Below are 19,164 nucleotides of genomic sequence, written 5' to 3'. Positions count from 1 at the left end.
ATTTCTGTTTCAGGCACCTCAATCATTGTAGTGCTTGAGCAGCAAATAACTAAACTGCCTTTTGTTTTATACTCGCATAATCCTGGGCCACTGATCCGTTAAAACAATTGAGGACAAGGATGGAAATGAGACTCTCATTGCAGAGCAGTTTCATCCAGTCCAGGTTTTACTGCGAGCTTGATCAGCCACCGTGTGTGGAGGTAGCAAGCGCAGGTGTGTCTTACTAAACTTGGGGTAAAAACAAAGATGGATCAAACTGCTGTGCACCGGGAGTCTCATTTCCATCTGGAGAGGGTTGCCATGGGGACAAAAACTGCAATACTATAATTTCAGATCCACCTTCTTTTACTCACTTATTTTCAGGAACATTTCAAAACAAAATTAAAAAAAAATGGTGATGAAAAAAACCCCACCTGAACCAATGTCTGTTTTCATAGTCATGTATTTTGATGAGGTGCTCTAAAGCAAATAGATGGTGACTCCTGCAGTCGTTCACAGTGCTCGCAAGATTTAATAAAAACACCACCAGGCTCTTCAAAAGATCCACACATATACATCATTTTATTATTATTTTCTTTCACCTTTACATTTAGTTTTAAATGTGTTTAACACAAACAGTAAGTGCATCTTGAGAATAAATTTCCTTGGTGTTTTACTTTTTTTTTATTGGAGTCCCAGACAGGGAAGGAAGGTATTGACGCTGAAACAGTGGGAAGAGATTCAAAGATGCTATAAGGGCTGGATATTCCTAATCTAAAGGAGGGCAGGAGCACACAGATGGGATGTCTGTTTTTCAGGAGACATTTTATATTGGCAGTTTCCGAGGGTGGGCTATGTCATTCTGAGGAGCCTGTCTGCTGGCTCTCATCTCGTTCCCGTGAATCCATCCCTGTGTTTATAAATAGCGATTATACAAGAACAGAATGCATCTGCAGGGTAGTGTGTAGGGGTTACACATTGGACTATACGCTGCAGGTGGATCCCGTTCTTGTATAATTTGCTGTTTATAAACGCATTCACCCCCCACCTGTGTTTCCCTTGCCAGTGTAATTCTATTCACAGCCCTCATGTTCTGCCGTCTTCCCTTTTTTTTGTCTTCTATAGTTTTAAAAAACACATTTGTACTCTCGTTAGGTAACTTCCACTATCAGTTTTGGTGAGATCGTGTTCTGCCAGCCCACAATCCTAACTGGGGCTGACGGGCAGAGTCCCAATTGAAATGGATTTGATGTCGATCTGCTACTAATGGAAACGAAGAAGCCTGATTTCAAACTGCGCTAGAGTTGGTCCCAGCGGCAAATGGAACCGTGGCATTTTGGTGTAACTGTCCAAGAGGGTTCCCACGGCAGGCGCGCGCACATGTAAGTGAGCTCCTGTTTCTACCTGTTGTGATCATCAAAGGGCTTCCTGAACACGGTATTATACACAGGTGGGTGTGTGGTGTATGCAAGTGGAGGAGCCGGTGCTGACTTAGAAGGCAAGCTTGGGTTTTGGCACACTAAAAGCAAGTGCTGAAGATTAAAGAGCGTGTTCGAGTTAGGCAGATTTGTCGCTAGTCTCCGACTGGCTTTCAACAAAGTTGTTTCACTTCCTGTGTCATAATTGAAGGAAGCAAGTGCAGAACAATATAGAGAAGTTTAAATGCTATCCCTGACTCTGATGAGACCGCTGCCATATCTCAAGCTTTAAAATCACAAGGAAGAAGAGGGTTATTCTGTTCCAGCTCAGCAATGCATTGCACCAGGGAGCCACCCCTGGGCGCTGGCTGCCTGAACAAGGCAGGGTGCAGGTAATCTCTTAACCCCAATAAACTAAATGTTGGCTTCTTGTAGTTTTTAAATATTTTGATTGGAGCACTGGGAGCTGTGCGGGGGGAGAGAGGCAACACAATACGAGGTTTTGAATGACTGCTAATGCCAGTGTTGGGAAGGCTGCTTGTGTGGGTGTGTGTGTGTGTGTGCTGCTGCAGGTCTCTCAGTATACCACCTCATACACTGTGGCCTTCTTGTCTCCTGAGCCGGTGACAATGAACTTGTCATCCGGAGAGACGTCGCAGCTCAGCACAGACGAGGACTCCTTGGACTGCGGAGGGGACAGAGGAAGGAGGGACAGTGTGAGGGAGGGGCATCCCCAACATTGCTTCAGACTCTTCAAGGCTCTAGCGTACTGGCCAGTTGCATTAAACACCCCAATTTCTCCCCTTAGTTTTCCCCCTTTAAATGTGGCTGTTGCAGAAAGCACCTGAACCCATGTAAGGCAGTACCCAAGGTAAGGGAACAAGGTCTCTAAGAGTTCTAATTAACACTAATACTCAAGGTGTTTTATGCAACCAGCAGAATTGCTTACACTTTTTTTTCCTACCTGGAATATACTGGCTCCATAGGGCGTTCTCCAGGCATTCAGCAGGTTATCCTTCCCAGTGCTTACAAACCATTTACCTGAAAATAAGACACGGACACTGATACAGGTATACTGGGTGTACATGCATATGCAGAGACAGCTGCATGCAGGACATCGACTACTCATCTGCAGAAACAGAGCCCTCCTCTGCACTCGCACCAGCTGGGTATCTCACACACGATTTGAAAGTGCAGGCAGTTGCTATTGTGATGGCTGTTTCTGCATAGTAGAGATGGGTTCCGTTTCAAAGCTGTTTTGATCCACTAACCAGAAGTGACAGTGAGCACCGAACACACATGTATACCCCCTCCAGTACAGAATCAACAGAACCACGTGCCTCTTGTTAAAGGGTCGGTTATAATGTCGACAGCGCAGGAAAGAGACTTTATTAGGACAGGAATGCAAAGGAGACTCTGTTCCTTCCTCACCGCAGGATGCAAACTTGAGAGACAGCACGCAGCTTTCGTGCAGGTGCAGCTGGTACTTGTCCGGTTTGGAGACGTGCAGGATTTCTACGTTGCTGCTCTCCATGCCCACTGCCAGCCACTCCCCGCTGGGGCAGTACCCCAGAGAGAAGATCTGCAACGACAGCCAGGGCTCCGGGTTAGCCAGCCTCCCCGCCACACACCCAGCCCCAAGACAGGGGACACCAGCGCCTGCTTTCACAGACCCGCACCGGCGGTGTGAGGGTCACTGGGGACCGTCAAACCAGACAAAAATATCACACACTACAAAACTGTAACCTGCTGGATTAGAAGCCTGGAAGAGAGTCCCGGACAACGAGCCTCCCCACCCCTCTCCCTCCCCCAGTACCTGTGAGGTGAAGTCGTGCTGCTGGAGCTGCCTGCCCTCCCTCAGGTCCCAGCAGCGCACCGTGTTGTCCAGCCCGCCTGTCCACAGCTTGGTCCCATCGTTCGAGATGTCGATACAGCTGGCGCCGTCCGTGTGGCCCTGGAACTGCCTGTGGAGGAGCATTGAGGAGGGTCACTGCAGGCAGACTCCCAGGACCCCCCTCTCCTAGGTCCCCTGCCCCTGTGATCCCCGGCTGGGCCGTACTCCTACCTGACCAGGGTCTGGTTCTGCAGGTCCCACACCACGATGTTGCCGTCGCTGCAGCAGGAGAAGCACACTTTGGCGTCGGGGCTAATGGCGAGGGCGTAGCAGGCGGGCGCCGACGAGGTCAGCTCCGCCTTGATCCGGGGGGTGGGCGTGGCCAGGTCCCAGATTGACAGTGTGCTGGCCTCCCCACCCACAATCAGGGTCCGCCCATCGGGGAGGAGCTTGCAGGAGCGGATGTAGTTATCATGGTTCTGCGGAGAGGGAGGGGTCTATAATGCAGCGATCGTAAACACTGGTCGCGTTCAACAATCTTACCTTATACACCTCAGCTAAGCAAACAGATACTCAGATCTTGCATGACCTGTGATTTTTTCTCAAGTATGAGATTTTATTACTTGTCACGGGTCTAGGGGGAGAGAAAGAAGAATGGGGGATCTTTTCATTTTAAAAAGATTTGAATGCCCACGGCCAGACTTCACCTCCACAAGGCTGGGCGAACATGCAGCCTGCAACATGCCACCTGAACCAGTCAAGTGGCTGTTAAAATCTGTATCAATCAAGATGTGGAGCGGAAACTGGCTGAGGGGGAGAAGATGAGGAGAGGGAGGAGAGGGAGTACTTGAGGGGCTGATAGACAAAGGTATGTCCAAATGAGACTTGCCAAAGTTTGTTGGCAAGAGGAAAAACTAAAGCAAATAAATCAGAGGAGGAGGGAGTCGAGGGGGATTAGGGAGCAGATGTGACTCCCCAGCAGAAAAGTTTGGAGAGAGAGAGAGAGAGAGAGAGAGTCAGTCTGTGTGCCCATGGAACTGTGCCCAGAACAAAACCAGCCTGGGGCTAATCACATCAACACTGTGGCTGTCTCTCACTAAACAAACCCAGTCCAGACGGAATGGGACCATAGGAACAAACATGCACACAATCTCTCTCTCTCGCTATTCTCGATGCCCTCCTTACCAGGCAGTCAAGCTGCGCCACAGGGGTCTTGGTGCCCGGCTGGCTCACGTCCCACACCTTGACGCAGCCCTTGCCCCCGGTGTAGACGTGGCGCGTGGAGTTGCTGATGGTCACGGCGCACACCACGTCTCCGTGGCTCAGCGTGTGGACCTGCCGGGCGTGGCGCGGGATGCCCGTGCCAATCAGAGTGTCCGGAGGGAAGGGCACCGGCTGCATCTGCCCGTCGGCGCTCACATGGAACGAGTAGGCACTGCGGGGAGGAAAGAACAGACAAACCACAGCTGCTGTGTTAACAGAACACAAGGTCATGAAGCGGGGAAGCTGCGTGGAAGTTCAGGGAGGGAAGGGAGATGGATCCACTCACGGTTTTCCTCCGGTAACGGCAGGCAGAGTCGACGGCAGGCCAGGAGTTCTCAGGTTTGGCCGAGACTCGTAGGCAACCTAGCAGAGAGAGAGGAGACAAGAGACAAGATATAATTTACACACACCACCTGCAATGCCAGCTAAAACCACATGGAAAACAGTCCATTATAAAAGTTGCACTTTTCCCATGGTTACATTTACCAGACTTTGCCATATTCTCAACCCCCCAAAATCCTTTACATTTACAATTCACCATCAACACACGAATCAACCAGATTGGTGAATTATTGAATGGCGAAGTATCAAGAGAGTAATGAAAATCACTCAGAAAGACCAGAGAGGCTGAGACAAGCAGTGCCTGGAGCTGGCTAATTAAAAGCAGTGCCAGTGCACTAGTAATACAGCCAGCTTGCTGTCTCAGGGCTTCGTATTCCTGGCTCAGTGAAGGGGGGGTTTCTTTACCATGGGGGAGCGAGCGTAGCCGGCCACACTGCTGGTCTGGGGGGAGACGTGCAGACCCCCATAGCTCCCGGGACTGGACAGCTCCCCGTTGAGCCCCGTGTGAGACAGCACCCCGAAATGTGCAGGGTAGGACCCCGAGACCAGAGGGCTCCGCAGACCTGGGGGTGACACGAGTGCACACTAGTACTGGGGTACACACTGTTAAACACACGCAAGCTACTGTACTGCTGCTGTCTAGGAGAAGCTTGCTTTTTTATGTGTTCCAGACAATTACTAGAATTACAGTTTACATTAGCCTCAGATTAGCTGCAATCAGTCTGTGAAACCAGCCTCCAGTTCACCCTGTCACTGTATTAGGCATGCTGTATAATATTGTTATGACAAGGATGGACATAAGGCTCTTATTGCATAGCAGTGTCACCCATTCCAGGTTTTAATACACACTTGATTAACCAGTATGTAGGTAACAAACTCAGGTGTGTGTCCTATTAAACTCATAGTAAAACCAGGATTGTATCAAACTGCTATGCAATGGGAGTCTTATTTCCATCCCTGTGTTATATAGCTGCCATAATTCATTTTCCAATGCCTTAGCTAGGGAATAGTTCAATCGGTCATGCTTTATAAGAATGGGATGCTGTTAGGCTGTGATTCTGGTTCTTTCTGTCTGTATGCAGGCTGGTGAATACATACCTCTTTTACTCCTATGGCAGGGGACAATACCATTCTACACTGGAGCTCAATCTGATTAGAAATGATTGAGGAAAGCTCTTCTATGGTTCTTGGTCTGATTGATCAATGAGGCAGTTTGGTGGGGTGGGGGGGGTGGGGGGTCATACCAAGGGGGTCCGCGGGCGACGGCTTGCTGGTCACCAAGCGCAGGCAGGAGGCAGAGCTGGGTCCTGGGCCGGGGGGAGTAAGGGCGTCCCGGAGAGGAGAGGGGCTTGCGGGCTTGGAGGTGGGACTCCCGGGCTTCTCCAACTGCCAGAGGGGGGAGACAGAACCAGAGAGGTGAGAATGCGCATGCGGGAGAGAGGGTCCACTACTGACTGATTTATTTACTTCTTTATTACTTGATTGGCTGGCTGATTGAGAATTGCCAATGCTTCTCCTCCAGTCCATATTAAGACATATCTGTCGATCTTGTTTATTCTTTGCTCTCTGTATGGCCCCCCTCTCCCTCCTCACCTGTGCGGGCTCCCTGTTTTTTCCTGGGGTGCTGCGGGGGGAGCCAGGGGGGCTGGTGGGGGTCTCTTTCCTCAAATGGGGGGCTTGATCCAGGCCGTTTCCATGGGGGGAGTGGCTCCCACTGGGGGACGAGGGCTCCTAAATACAGAGGGAGGGGGGATGATGTGAGGGTAAGACAAGGCACAGCCTCCCTTTATTCAGGGTTTATAAAGCTCTATTGATGTGTTGTGAGCGAGGTTATGAGCGAGGAATGACTGCTCTGTTATTACAGACTCATTTTAACGACTCGTTACAGTTGCACTGTGCTGCTCCGGCCTGCTCAGGATTCACTGTGAATTAAATAGCACCGACCTGGAAATTCAGCAGGAAATATCATTTTACTTCCATGTGATCGTACACTTTATTCTTTTTTTTTCCATTTAAAATCTGGTGTCAAATATAATATAATATAATATGTCAAAACTCAAATATAATCAGACGAACTGAACTGTTTTTATATTTTGTATTATTTTTTATTCACATTCGGAAGACGATCAACACTATTGTTCATGGTGACTTTGGACGTGATCCTATTGAATTCACATTGATTTAGAGGAACTAAAACTAAGTCAACAGGTCAATCTGTTTGGCCTATAGAGGCTGGATTACCGATTTGCCTTCAGCGTAACAATTTGAACATCCTGCAACTAGGTGGCGATCTAAATCCCAATCGAGTCAGAATGTTACAGAACAATTCAAAATAGAAAAAAGGAAACTAACCTCATTGGAAACATCCACCACCAAATTGTCATCGCTTTTATCTGCATCGCTGTCCTGTAAATTTCACAGAAGAAAACATTTTTAAAGATTAAAAATTCCAAATTGTCTTTCTTCCTTTCTCTTACCCCCCCCCCCCCCCCCCCCCCCCCAAATTCCTGTTTGAGGTTCTGCCCCTGTCTGTTCTCTTGCAGTGTTGGACTGCCTGGGACTCAGGATTCACTGGAACAGGAAACTGACTAGTTGCCATGGCAGTAAAATGATTTGCAACGCACAGGTCTGATACTGGCCCGTTGCTGTAAGCGACATCTGTTCTTTAAGCTAATTTTAGCAGTGCGATTTCTCCAGATGTAAACAAGCCTCCCCTGTTTAAGAGTCCAGGTATCGTACTGTGGATCGAGTCAGCAAGGAGTGCGACTGTGCGTTACTGTCAAAGTAAAATTGCATCTTTCCCCTCGCTTTCCCCATGGTTACCCACGTCATGTTTCTTAACATACTTTACCATGCTTTCACTAAGCCTTATTACACTCTGCTAGGCTTTCACTATGGGGAACTTGTACAGCTTTCAGACAGCTGACCCTCATACAGTGCACTGCAGCCTGTGTATGAAGGACATGCAATGCTAATGCGATTCCCACAGCGAGGTGTGCAATGTTTTGACTCACTGCACCCCTCTCCTCCTCCCCATACTCTCTCTCTGTGGTTCCCTCAGGGCAGCCTATGATGTTTTGACTCACTGCACCCCTCTCCTCCCCCCGTACTCTCTCTGTGGTTCCCTCAGGGCAGCCTGTGATGTTTTGACTAACTGCACCCCTCTCCTCCTCCCTGTAGTCTCTCTGCGGTCCCCTCAGGGCAGCCTGCAATCGCTGGGTCTCTGAACTCGATACAGAGTCCTGCCCGCTCAGACCTGCCTCTTGTTTCTCCTGGTTTGACAGTTTCCTATTTCATTTCATCACAGCTTGCCAGGAATTTCACAAACATCCGGGAAGAAATTTCAAACCAGCTCCGCCGGGGGACTCTGGATTTGCTCTGCAGTCGCAGGAATGACAGAGACCTTAGGAAACTATTTAAGTGCAGGATGGGTGTGTTTTCCAGCAGCTTTCATCAAGTGCAAGATTCAAGGAACGTGAACCTAAACATGCTTGAGCTGAGCAGCTTGGAGCGAGTCCTGTTGCAATCGTTTGCTACTGTATTTTTGCAGTTTTGTATATGATGCATTTACCACGGTTCATGTTTTTTTTTGTAGTATGCATGACCATCGCTATTCTTTACAATGCACACCCATGCTTTACCCCTTTCACTGTGCTTTATTACACTTTGCTATGCTTTTACTACGGGAAACTCCTAGAAGGGTTACTGAAAAATGCCCAGCAAAAATGACACTACTCCAGACAATGAAAGCACACTAAGAGACGTGTGTGTCAATGGCAGTGTGTGCGTGGTGAGCACCAAGTGGAGTTTGGAGTGGGGCAACTGGGAGCCCCTGTAATGGGTGCCGATTGCTGACCCTGTATAAACAGGACTGTCCTGTGTTGGGCATTGTTTCAGTACAGGATGTATAACCCTGAACACACTCCTATCTCAATACACCTGGACTGCCTGGAGGAGCTAGCTCTAGCTAGTTTGGAGGCAGGGCAGCCCTGGTGGGTACGTACGTAGTGCTGGGGGTCCTTGTCCTCGCAGCGCCTCCTCTTCCCCTCTCTGCTCCCCTCGCCCCCGTAATCTCCCCCCGAGGGGCCCTGCTTCTCCTCCGCGCGCTGGCTGTCCGTCGACGACACAGACTTGCTCTGCAAAGGGAAAAAAGTACAGGTGAGGAAATGCAAGCAACAACACAAGAGCCGGGCTCATCTGCATTTGTGGTTTGAGAGCTTGTAACCTCATCACACTGTCAGGGGACACAATCCGTCACGGCAGTGCACCACACAGCACTGCCCGTTACAACTGCGTAATGCACAATGTCCTGTGTAGCGTGCAGTACCCTGTGAAACGCACAGTACCCCGTCTTTACCATCAGTCCTTCACTGCAGTTCCAGATGTCTATAATCTGTAATGCAAGCAGTCTGGGATGTGTCTGCACTGATGGTCTGATGCTCGGTGTGACCGGGGCTTGCCGTGTCTCTCACACCATCGTTAGCTAAGCATCGGACTGGAAAAACAGTACGAGCCCACGCCTCGGGTTTCAGCTACCACTCAGCCCACAGGATGCCTTCTGAACTCCGGCATCACACCTGGGTCTCAGTGAGAAACATGAAGCCACACGACACGCTTGACTGCACTCCTTCAGGATGGGTTACTAATGAGGGGGGTGTGCAGGCATGCCTCTCTCTCTCTCTCTCTCTCTCTCTCTCTCTCTGAGCATTTAAGAAAACAGTAGGGGCCTTCCTTTCAAAGCGTTCTGCCGTTCTTTAACTTGTTTTTGAAAGGATAAATCGTGTTGCAAAAACAAGACACTTAAGGAGGCATTTAAACAGACTTTGAACTATCGAAATCTTAGTTTTTTGGTTGATTTCATTCCCTTGCGAAGGTGATATTTTGCGTCTCCCCCTCCCGCCCGCGCCCCTGTTCTTGGCTCAGAGTTGATCCTCAGCACACCCCTTTCTCTGAGTGACTAACAGGCCTGGTATTTGACCTGCAGGCTACTTCACAAAAAGGCTTCTTGGCATGACTTCAGAACACAAACCACATGGCAGCGGGGCCTCTGGACTCCATCGAAACAGAAGACAGAGCGGGAGAGGCCTGCCACACCTGGCTTTGCCATGTTTATTAACATGCTTTACTGTACCGCGTTGTTCTTTACAGCCCTTACCCAGGCTTCACCATGCTTTCACTGGGCTTTATTACACTTTGCTGTGCTTCTCTTGGAAGTGGAAAGACGAGAGTAATGGTGACTCACCCGGCTAGGAGCCCGTTCTGCAGAAGGAGAGGAGCGGACCACACCGGGCCGGATTACAAAGACAGAACAGAGGAGACAGAGGTGAGGGGTTATCAACCAGGCCTCAGTGTGCACAAAAACAGGAAACGTTTACGAGAAAGAGGGGTTCACAAAATTCACACGCCATTACTGCGACACTTTGTTTACATACAGTAGATGTGGGTCTTATATACTTTGCTGCAAAATTAAGCTACTTAAAAGGGATCCAAAACACAGTCTCCAATGTGTCTCAGATGCTGTCTCTAACAAGTTACTAGCTTTGTGAAATTCTACATATACTTTTCTGTAAATTTACCCAAATAAGTACCACCAAACTGATCAAAGTGTGTCTTAATCTCTGTGTGTCTCTCTCTCTGTGTCTCCACTCACCCCTGTGGTGGTCGCTCTCCAGCTGTCCACGCTCCTCCTTGGCAGTGAGGTGAGCTTGCATGCCCAGCACCCCCGACAGCGCCAGCAGCCCCGAGCCGCCCCCCAGTGCGGCCAGACTGGAGGGGTGAGGGGTCAATGGGATCCCTGGGGCATGATGGGACAGGTGCTGGAGCTGCTGCTGCTGTATGACAACGACAGGTGATGGGGGGGGGGAATCACTCGGAACAGGATGTCTAACAAAGCCCTGCTAGTGATCATGCATAATCTACACCTTCGTTTAGGACGGGCATTGCAAACAGAAAGTGATAAACTGAAACAGGGATAAAGACCAAGGTTTTAAAAACCATTTTCGTACCTCTTCTCAGTAGAACAAATTCTCAAAATTCCTTCATTTTTTTTTTTTTTTGCTGATGATCATTTTCTCTTCTTAAAAGTGAAACTTTTCACTTCGGCAGTTGAAGCCGTTGGGGCAATGTTAATCGCTTCCTGTGTAAACCCCCCCCCCCCCCCCCCCCCAGCACACGCACACTGACCGCCAATAGGGGGGTTGTATTTGAATGCAAGGCAGGAAGTGAACCTGTAGTTTCTGAGGCATGAATCTAAGTGAAAAGAATGTCTTTGTTTTTTTAAACCGTGGTCCTGCAGGGTCTGATTGGGTACTCGGCGCAGAGGGGTGGGGCTGGGAGCGGTCTGATTGGGTACTCGGCGCGGAGGGGTGGGGCTGGGAAAGCTATCTCACCCCGATGATGGCGTTGAGCTCGCCCATGGTCACCTGCTTGGCTCTCTCCACTGCCTGGGCCACCTGCTGCTGGTGCTGAGAAACAGACAGGCACACGGCAGCTTTATAGGGGACACATGAAGAGACGCAAATGCATGAGGATGCCACCCCCCCCCCCCCCCCCCCCATGTAAAGCAATGGAAAAAAAAATGTCAAGGAAAAACATATTTATTATGTGTCCATAAAACTACTTTTATTTTAGCCATGTTCAATAGTTCATGCATGAAGGGGTTAAATAAACATTTGATGGCTGTTTTCTAATGACTGTTTTATGAAAGGACGAGACAGGGAGAGTACGTATTCATGCCAGCTATAAAACACACAAGAGTGTTTGTATCGTTCATTCAAGCACCGTCTGGTGAGCTGCTACACTGCAGTGAACTATGCTGCACTCTTGCTCTGGTTTTGCGATACGAAAGCATGCATGCCCCTGTTATGAGATATCATGTACAGAAATCATGGCGAGGAATCAGTGCAACCCCAGCATGCAGCGTGGTGCCCAGCTTACCTCTTGGGACAGGAAAGGGATGATCTGAGCACAGATCACACTCAGCCGCTTCACAATCTCAGCCTGCAGGAGAGGAAGAGAGCACCATTACAACACTGCACTGCACGAACACCACCAGCACTTTACACACTGCACTGCATGAACACCACCAGCACTATACACACTGCATTGCACGAACACCACCAGCACTATACACACTGCACTGCACGAACACCACCAGCACTACACACGCTGCACTGCACGAACACCACCAGCACTTTACACACTGCACTGCACGAACACCACCAGCACTACACACACTGCACATTGCATATTTCATGCTCTATGATTATTAGTAGTTGTAGCAGCAGTGACAGTATTACCACTACCATTATTAGGACTATTGTTACTAGTTCTGTTATTATTTCTAGTATTTTAATTAATAACCGTGTATCACAACAGCTCAATAGATGATTTATTGACCTGTAGATTGTATAAAGTGTTAGACTGAAGGGCTGCCTTCGTGTTTGCCCTATGTCAAGTACAGGCAGCAGCTCTCCTGGATAGTACCCTATTGTGGGCACAGAGGCCATGCTAATGGAATATCACTTTCTTAAGCAAACATTGAAAGGCAAATATAATCTGGAACAGGTGACACACTAATCACCCAGCGACTGTGTACGCAGGCGTAGCGGCATGCAGTAAAAAAGAAGAGCATTTTCATTGCAGAGTGCTCCGGGCAGCCTGCCAGTCCTTCCCTTCCCTTCCCTGGCACGACGCCCACGCACCCGCAACCTGCGCCAGGCACTGATGGATGGAGCCCCCCCCCTCCGGAGGAAAGAGGGGGGCCATAAACTAAAACACTCCCGCGCCACTCACTCACACACACAGACACACGCACACACTGAGGAAAAAAAAGAAAAACATGTCCATCTGCAAAAGAAGGACTCGGGAGCCAGAAACAGCTCCTCTCCTTCTGGGAATCTGGGTTTATTTATAATCCCAGATTTAAAGTGGCAGCCCAGGAGCCAACCCAATACTTTCTCACACCTTACTCTGCATGCAATCCCATGTGACTATATAGGTCTCCAGTGCAACCAGACTGTGCTACAGTCGCTCCAGCTGTGCATCTGGATCCAGTATCGCTCCCTCCCTCCCAGCGGCTGACCCACATAAACCCCTGTTTAATCCGGGACTTTTTAAAAGAGAAGGACTCTGCAATCAAGCTGGGCTTACAATGGGAGACTGAATAAATCTTATTACACACTACATCCTCTGCTGGGAAAAAATCAGGGCTTTGAGGTAAACTGCGGGACCAGGCTGCACAAAAAAAAAAAAACAACGGTCTGCCAAACTGAGGTGAGGTTTTGTGCTCCTGCAGGGCGGTGCCCTGGTCTGGCTGTCTATTTTTCACTTGTGGGTGGCCATTCTTAATAATGCATTTAAAAATGAAGAAGTTGTTGTTTTGTTTTTTTTAAGAAATTCTGTACAGATTTACAGCCTTACAAGAAAAGCCCTGATACCGTGTGCTGTTTGCAATGCACTCACCTGCTTGTGCATTTCGATGTTCAACCCGTAAGACATCTCATAGTACTGAAAAATAAAGTAAGCAGAAAAAAAACAAACAGAATTCAATGGAGGAGAAGCTCTTGTGGAGTGTTGCTGACTTTGAAAAAAAAACACACACATAAGCTTAATTTAACAAAACAGATCAGAGACAGTAGAAAGACCAGGTTACACAGATAGACAGAGACAGTAGACAGACCAGGTTACACAGATAGACAGACAGAGACAGCAGAAAGACCAAGTTACACAGATAGACAGAGACAGCAGAAAGACCAGGTTACACAGATAGACAGAGACAGTAGACAGACCAGGTTACACAGATAGACAGACAGAGACAGCAGAAAGACCAGGTTACACAGATAGACAGAGACAGTAGACAGACCAGGTTACACAGATAGACAGACAGAGACAGCAGAAAGACCAGGTTACACAGATAGACAGACAGTAGAAAGACCAGGTTACACAGATAGAGAGACAGAGACAGCAGAAAGACCGAGAGAGACAAGTAGATGGACGGACAGACAGAAACACAGTAGATAATAGTCTTTATTTTTAATGTAGCACCTTTCACAGTGAAGATTGCTGCAAAGCGCTTCACATGAATAAAACATTGACAAATATTAATAAGAGAATGCAAGAAAAGCAAGTAAAACAGAAACACACAGAACAGGAAAACAAGGCAGAGAATAGAAGGAACATCATTTTAGTATAAAAATGCTCCACTGTAAGAGTGTTTGTAATCTTGTTTTTAAAGCACTGACTCTTGGTGCTTCCCTTACAGAGCTAGGCAGATCATTCCAGAGTAACAGACAGTATAGATGGGGATATAGTTACAGATAGCCAGGCAGACTGACAGAGTTTCAGGATCGCAATTAAAAATAATCATTCAACAACTATGTGTATTTTTTCAGCTGGCTTCTCTGTATGTGTGTGTGCAATGAGGTCAACACAGCTCTTGGAGCGAGCACAGCAGAACCAGCACTTCAGCAGCGCTTCGGGATCACACGAGACTACCAGGAGACGTCACTTCAATTCCCAGCCACAGAGTTCGTTTCACCTGCATCGGTTCAAACCGTGAACCAGAAACCCTCATCATATTTCACTGTGACGAGATCCAACTGAAATGAGGTTCAGCGTCGCTTTAAAACGCTATTTCAGATCCTCTTATCAATCCGCGTTTAACATCTCTGTGACTGTCCTCTCCCGCAGCGTGTGTGTGTGTGTCATTAATAAAACCCGCCAGGAAGGCCTGTCACAGCACTTCTCAATGTATGCAACATGCATCCACACCCCAATGACTAAATACAGCGAGGGCATTCGTGGGTCATTTAACTTGGGCTGCTTGTTGCTCTGAATCAGGGATGGGCCTGTGAGCAGCAGAGAGATGCAGCATCCTATATTTAAAAGGAAGTCGCTATCACTTTTTAAACCAGGCTCTCTTACAGAACACAGAGCTCATAAAACAACTACACAACAGAGTTTGACAGCATGTAATATGCACACACACACACACACACACACACACACACATAGATACACACCATGATATAATGCCTCTGCATCTCTGTCTTCTCACTGGCCAGTTTCTCACACTCAAGCTTCAGACTGGGAAGGAAAACAAAAAATGTTGACCCTTACAAAAATTCCCATAGTGAAAGCAGACCACAGTTTAATAAAGCCTAGGTAGCACTGAGAGGTATGGTAAAGCTTATTAACAGTATCTGTATAAAATCTAAAAGCTAACCATGGAAGACTATGGTGAAGGCGTGGTATAACCATGGGAAAAGCAGGGCACACTTGTATTGACAAAGGTTTGAAATTAAGCAGCTGCTGTGAGCGGGCAGGGATGTGGGTGTGTCCCTAGGCCTGCCCCGCCCCCAGGGGTGTGGCTCACCTGTGGTACTGTGCTTGCAGGAACTGGAACTCCTCCTTGATCCTGTCTAGAGTCTCCAGCACAGTGAACTTGAAGGGCTGGCCTGGCTGCAAGGGAACCTGCACAACACAACACAGACAGCAGGGGGCGTCACTGCACCGGAGTGGAGAATGCACTACAATATCACAGGAGAACAGGATTGAGGGGTCACAAACTTCCACAGGGAGTGTCAGTCTGACTCTGCTTAATTGTGTAACCAGACCCTCGCTCTGCTACTCGGACTCAGCAGAGCAGTTCCCTCTTATTGGAGTGCTCTGGCAGAAAGGAGGGACTCTGGTTCACGTTCTCAGGATTCGGTTCATTTGGTTGTCCCGGGGTTGTCCCATGTTTGGGAGAATTCTCTTTTGCAGATCAACATACATAAAATAATCCAGTTCCCTGAGGAACATTGTAAGTCACACTGCATTACTTGAATTCAATTGCTGACCTGGGACTTGAACCCACAGCCTCCAAGAGCCCAGTCCGCAGCTCTAACTGCTGGGCCAGCTCTTCTCCGCTCTGGTTTCTGGTTCGCTGTAATCAGTCCAGGTTTTTTTTGCTTGGGGCTGCATGCAAAGACTGCTTGTATCTAACCTGACTGAAGCAGAGTAAATCACTGCTGACCTGCCTGCCTGGATGCACACACACACACACTCTCTGCAGACTGGCAACGAGGATTTGTTTGAGCTCCAGTTAAAACAATCCCAGGGAGTTCAGAAGCACAGCCCCCTGCCTCTGGGTAACACGGCTGGGGCATCCAGGCAGATTAATCCCCCTTCTCCTTTGAGCTCCAGCTTCAATAACCTGCCAGCTCCTCTCTTTTCTACTCGACTGCAACAGCAATCAACCACGCTAGGCTTCCCCTCCACAAGGATCTTTAAGAACAGACAGTTAGCTGTGTGCAAATAACCCCCCTGCTCGCGTTCCCCTTGTTACATTAAGAAAGGGATAGCACAGGATTATCCGGCCAGCTCTGGGTAAGGCAGGATCCAACTTCAAGCCCCAAAGCAACAGATTTATCTGTGCTGATCACTATGGATAAACACAGACACTCTCCAGACACACGCACACACCTCCTTGAAGCGCTCCTCATAGAGCCCCACCCTTCACACAACACCAAGGTGGCAGCCAGCACCCTCCTGCATCAGCCCTATCATATCAGATCACAACCAGCAGTGGTGCTGAGATCAGAAACACAGAGGCTGGATGCAACATCAACAGAACCCCGAGCCCCACAACTTCGTGAGGCAGAGTCAGGGAGAGTACACTTAGAGACAAGGATTGCACATCTTCCTGTCTTCTTGTATCTCGTCACCAGATCTGTTAGCAGGCTCTGATGGTCTCCCTCATACAATGCTATACAGCTGTATTCCCTTTACTTCGGGACATGCAAATCACTCCACCACAGCACGGTAGATGTTGCCCTTGTCAGAAGTCTGCAGATGCAGCTCCACTTGTATGTTAAATATTTCATTTTTAGCCAACATAAATCCTACCCTAGAGACCCTTTCAATAAGACTCCTATTGCACAGCAGTGTCACCCATTCCAGGTTTTACCACAAGCTTGAATAGCCCCGGTGCGTACAGGTAACAAGCTCAGGTATGTCTTATTATACTCACAGTAAAACCAGGAACTGATCAAACTGCTGTGCAATGGGAGTCTTATTTCCATTTCCATACAAAAAAACACATAGATCCACAACTGAGCCCCTGAGTATAGAATAGCTGCAAACCAGTGACTGCTCTGCCTGCTGTACTCCGCGTGCATAGCGCTCTGGAAATCCCTGCTTTCCTCCAGTCTGAGGCATCCTGTCCCGGGAATGCTCGCAGACAAACCTCACCTCAACAGCAAGAGGAAGACAGTCTGCAGATCAGATTCGGATTGTCATCTTGGGATTCCTACCAAGCAGCAAGGCAAGGACCCTCAGAGCTCAGCCATGAGCAGGTGGTTTAAACTTTCTTTCATCGCACAAGGTCTGCATTTTTAAACTGCATCGATTATATACACACACACTCACTCACACACACACACACACACACACACAATATAAAAAACATGATTTGTATATTTGTTTGTACAGCTTACTGCGGTACGCATAATTTTGCTGCTGCATCAAAGATTCAACACAGTCTTAGCTGAAAAGAAAGGTTTATAAAGGAAAAAACAAACCCATGCAGTGTGAAACAATGTGGAGAATCATTGATTCAGTGTTGGATTCAGTGGAGAACAAAATATGTTGAATGAATTCCCCTGCAATTATTTTCCACCAACACAAAGTAAATGAAGGCAGACCAGCAGGCTAATATAAACTGCCCCTGATCAAACTCTCTGCAGTAGTTCAGAGCAGAATATTTCAGCTTCCGCTGTACCAAATAATTAAAATATAGAATCTTCATTTTATCAATGACTTTTCTTCTTCGTTGAGTATTTCTAATGATTGATGAGTACCCTGTTGGATCCTGATTCTCCTTGGATAGAGAGCTGGGCACTGTGCTTGAATTCCTTGTACTATATATATATATATATATATATATATATATATATATATATTATATATAAAGATATAATATAGCTATATATATATAATATATAATATATATATATATATTTGTATTCGATTCTTTCTATTTGCATGTCATTTCAAATTTCACTAAGACAGACAAACGTACAGTAAGTTTAAAGTGATCAGCTAACTAAATTTCAATAAAGAATGAAACATGCTTTAACCAGACTGCTAAAAGCTGGAGTATGTCTTGCTTGTTACACGTGTGTCATGTCACCTCTACCTTTGCTTACAACCCCATGAAGAGCCCTGCCTGCCCCCTCTGTCAGGCTGCAGTGTACCCTCGTGGGAAGCAGCAGTCTAATCCCTGCTCTGTGCTCTGTTCTAAGCCCTGCTCCCCAGCGGGAGGCCATGCTTCCTGGCTGCGTTGCTCTCTAATCTAGATAAACTGCGCGGTACTCACCGGGTGCCGCCCCTGAGGATACATCCTTTGAAAGGGAGCAGCGAGCGACGTCTTAATGATCTCTGTCTTCAGAGCAGGGCAGCCCAACACTCCTCCTGCCCACTCTCCTCCCTCCCTCCCTCCCTCCCAAACACCACCGAGGATAAAAACAAAAAAACAGAGAAATGCAATCCGTCCAGTAGAGCTGACAGGCAGGCAGGAGAAGCACTTTCTCTTTCTGAGAAGCAAGTAGTCCTGTCTTAAGGGTTTGCCCTACATCCCTAAAACCGCCACGGCGAGATTCCCTCAAGTTCTGGTGCGCTCCAGGCTCTGTTCCGGATCCGTTCTGTGTGCGTTTTGCTTTATCTTACAGAAAAAGAAGAATGTTTTTGTCGAAAGCAAAGCAGGCAATGAACAGCAGGTCACAGGGAGATCCAGCAGGCTTCTGAGCAGCTGTCCTAGACTGTAATATACTGTGCCTGTTGGCATGAACACAAACCCTGCTGTCTATGGAACATCCCTTAAGGTGGCTCCGCAGTGATAGGGCAGCTGATCCCGTCTCCACTCTCCCCGCACAGCAGAGACCTGGAATGCTGGCTTTTATTACGACAGACTTTCCATTTTCAGGAAAGGCGGCTGGCGATTTGGGGTTGGGGGTGCCTGCGGAGCTGCTTGGGTTTCAGGCTCCCTGAGATTATAGAACAAACTGTGCTACTGTGTTTAAATAGAGCAAAAAAAAAAAAACCTGCGCCAACAAAAACACTACAAAGCCAAACAGGGTTCAGTTTGAATTGTGGCGGAGCTGCTGGTGCGTTGCTGGTCCGGTCTGTTATGTGGGGTTTCTACAGCACGAATTGTGCCAGGTTTGTTTGTGTCACTGTAGAGAGCCCAATTCAATCGCAATCCTTGCCAGTGGCACAATTTCAACATGCATGCCATGAATCGATAAGCACTAACAGCACAGTGCCAGGGCTGGCTGTGCATGGGGA

At 48.0% G+C, this 19,164-nt stretch overlaps 1 protein-coding gene across 4 annotated transcripts; it reads right to left on the bottom strand.

The window, feature by feature from the left end:
• Window positions 1-537: 537 nt before the first annotated feature.
• Window positions 538-18,283, bottom strand: LOC121301320 (transducin-like enhancer protein 3). 4 transcript variants are annotated; one of them, XM_041230590.1, is made up of 20 exons: window positions 18,197-18,283; window positions 15,212-15,309; window positions 14,859-14,922; window positions 13,300-13,344; window positions 11,773-11,835; window positions 11,226-11,300; window positions 10,487-10,667; window positions 10,079-10,095; window positions 8,841-8,972; window positions 7,189-7,242; window positions 6,430-6,567; window positions 6,081-6,222; window positions 5,242-5,399; window positions 4,781-4,857; window positions 4,417-4,666; window positions 3,463-3,710; window positions 3,214-3,361; window positions 2,829-2,979; window positions 2,362-2,438; window positions 538-2,082 (listed from the first exon to the last, which is right to left on the bottom strand). In XM_041230590.1, the coding sequence occupies exons 1-20, from the start codon at window positions 18,218-18,220 to the stop codon at window positions 1,975-1,977; spliced, it is 2,250 nt and encodes a 749-aa protein (XP_041086524.1). In that variant the 5' UTR covers window positions 18,221-18,283; the 3' UTR covers window positions 538-1,974. The 4 variants fall into 4 exon arrangements, with proteins under 4 accessions (XP_041086524.1, XP_041086525.1, XP_041086526.1 ...); XM_041230591.1 differs by having other exon boundaries at window positions 10,487-10,664; XM_041230592.1 differs by lacking the exons at window positions 10,079-10,095; window positions 10,487-10,667.
• Window positions 18,284-19,164: the final 881 nt, after the last annotated feature.

Source organism: Polyodon spathula, chromosome 27, assembly GCF_017654505.1.
Source record: "Polyodon spathula isolate WHYD16114869_AA chromosome 27, ASM1765450v1, whole genome shotgun sequence".
Classification (NCBI taxonomy): domain Eukaryota; kingdom Metazoa; phylum Chordata; class Actinopteri; order Acipenseriformes; family Polyodontidae; genus Polyodon; species Polyodon spathula.
This window is presented reverse-complemented; position numbering and strand designations above follow the sequence as displayed.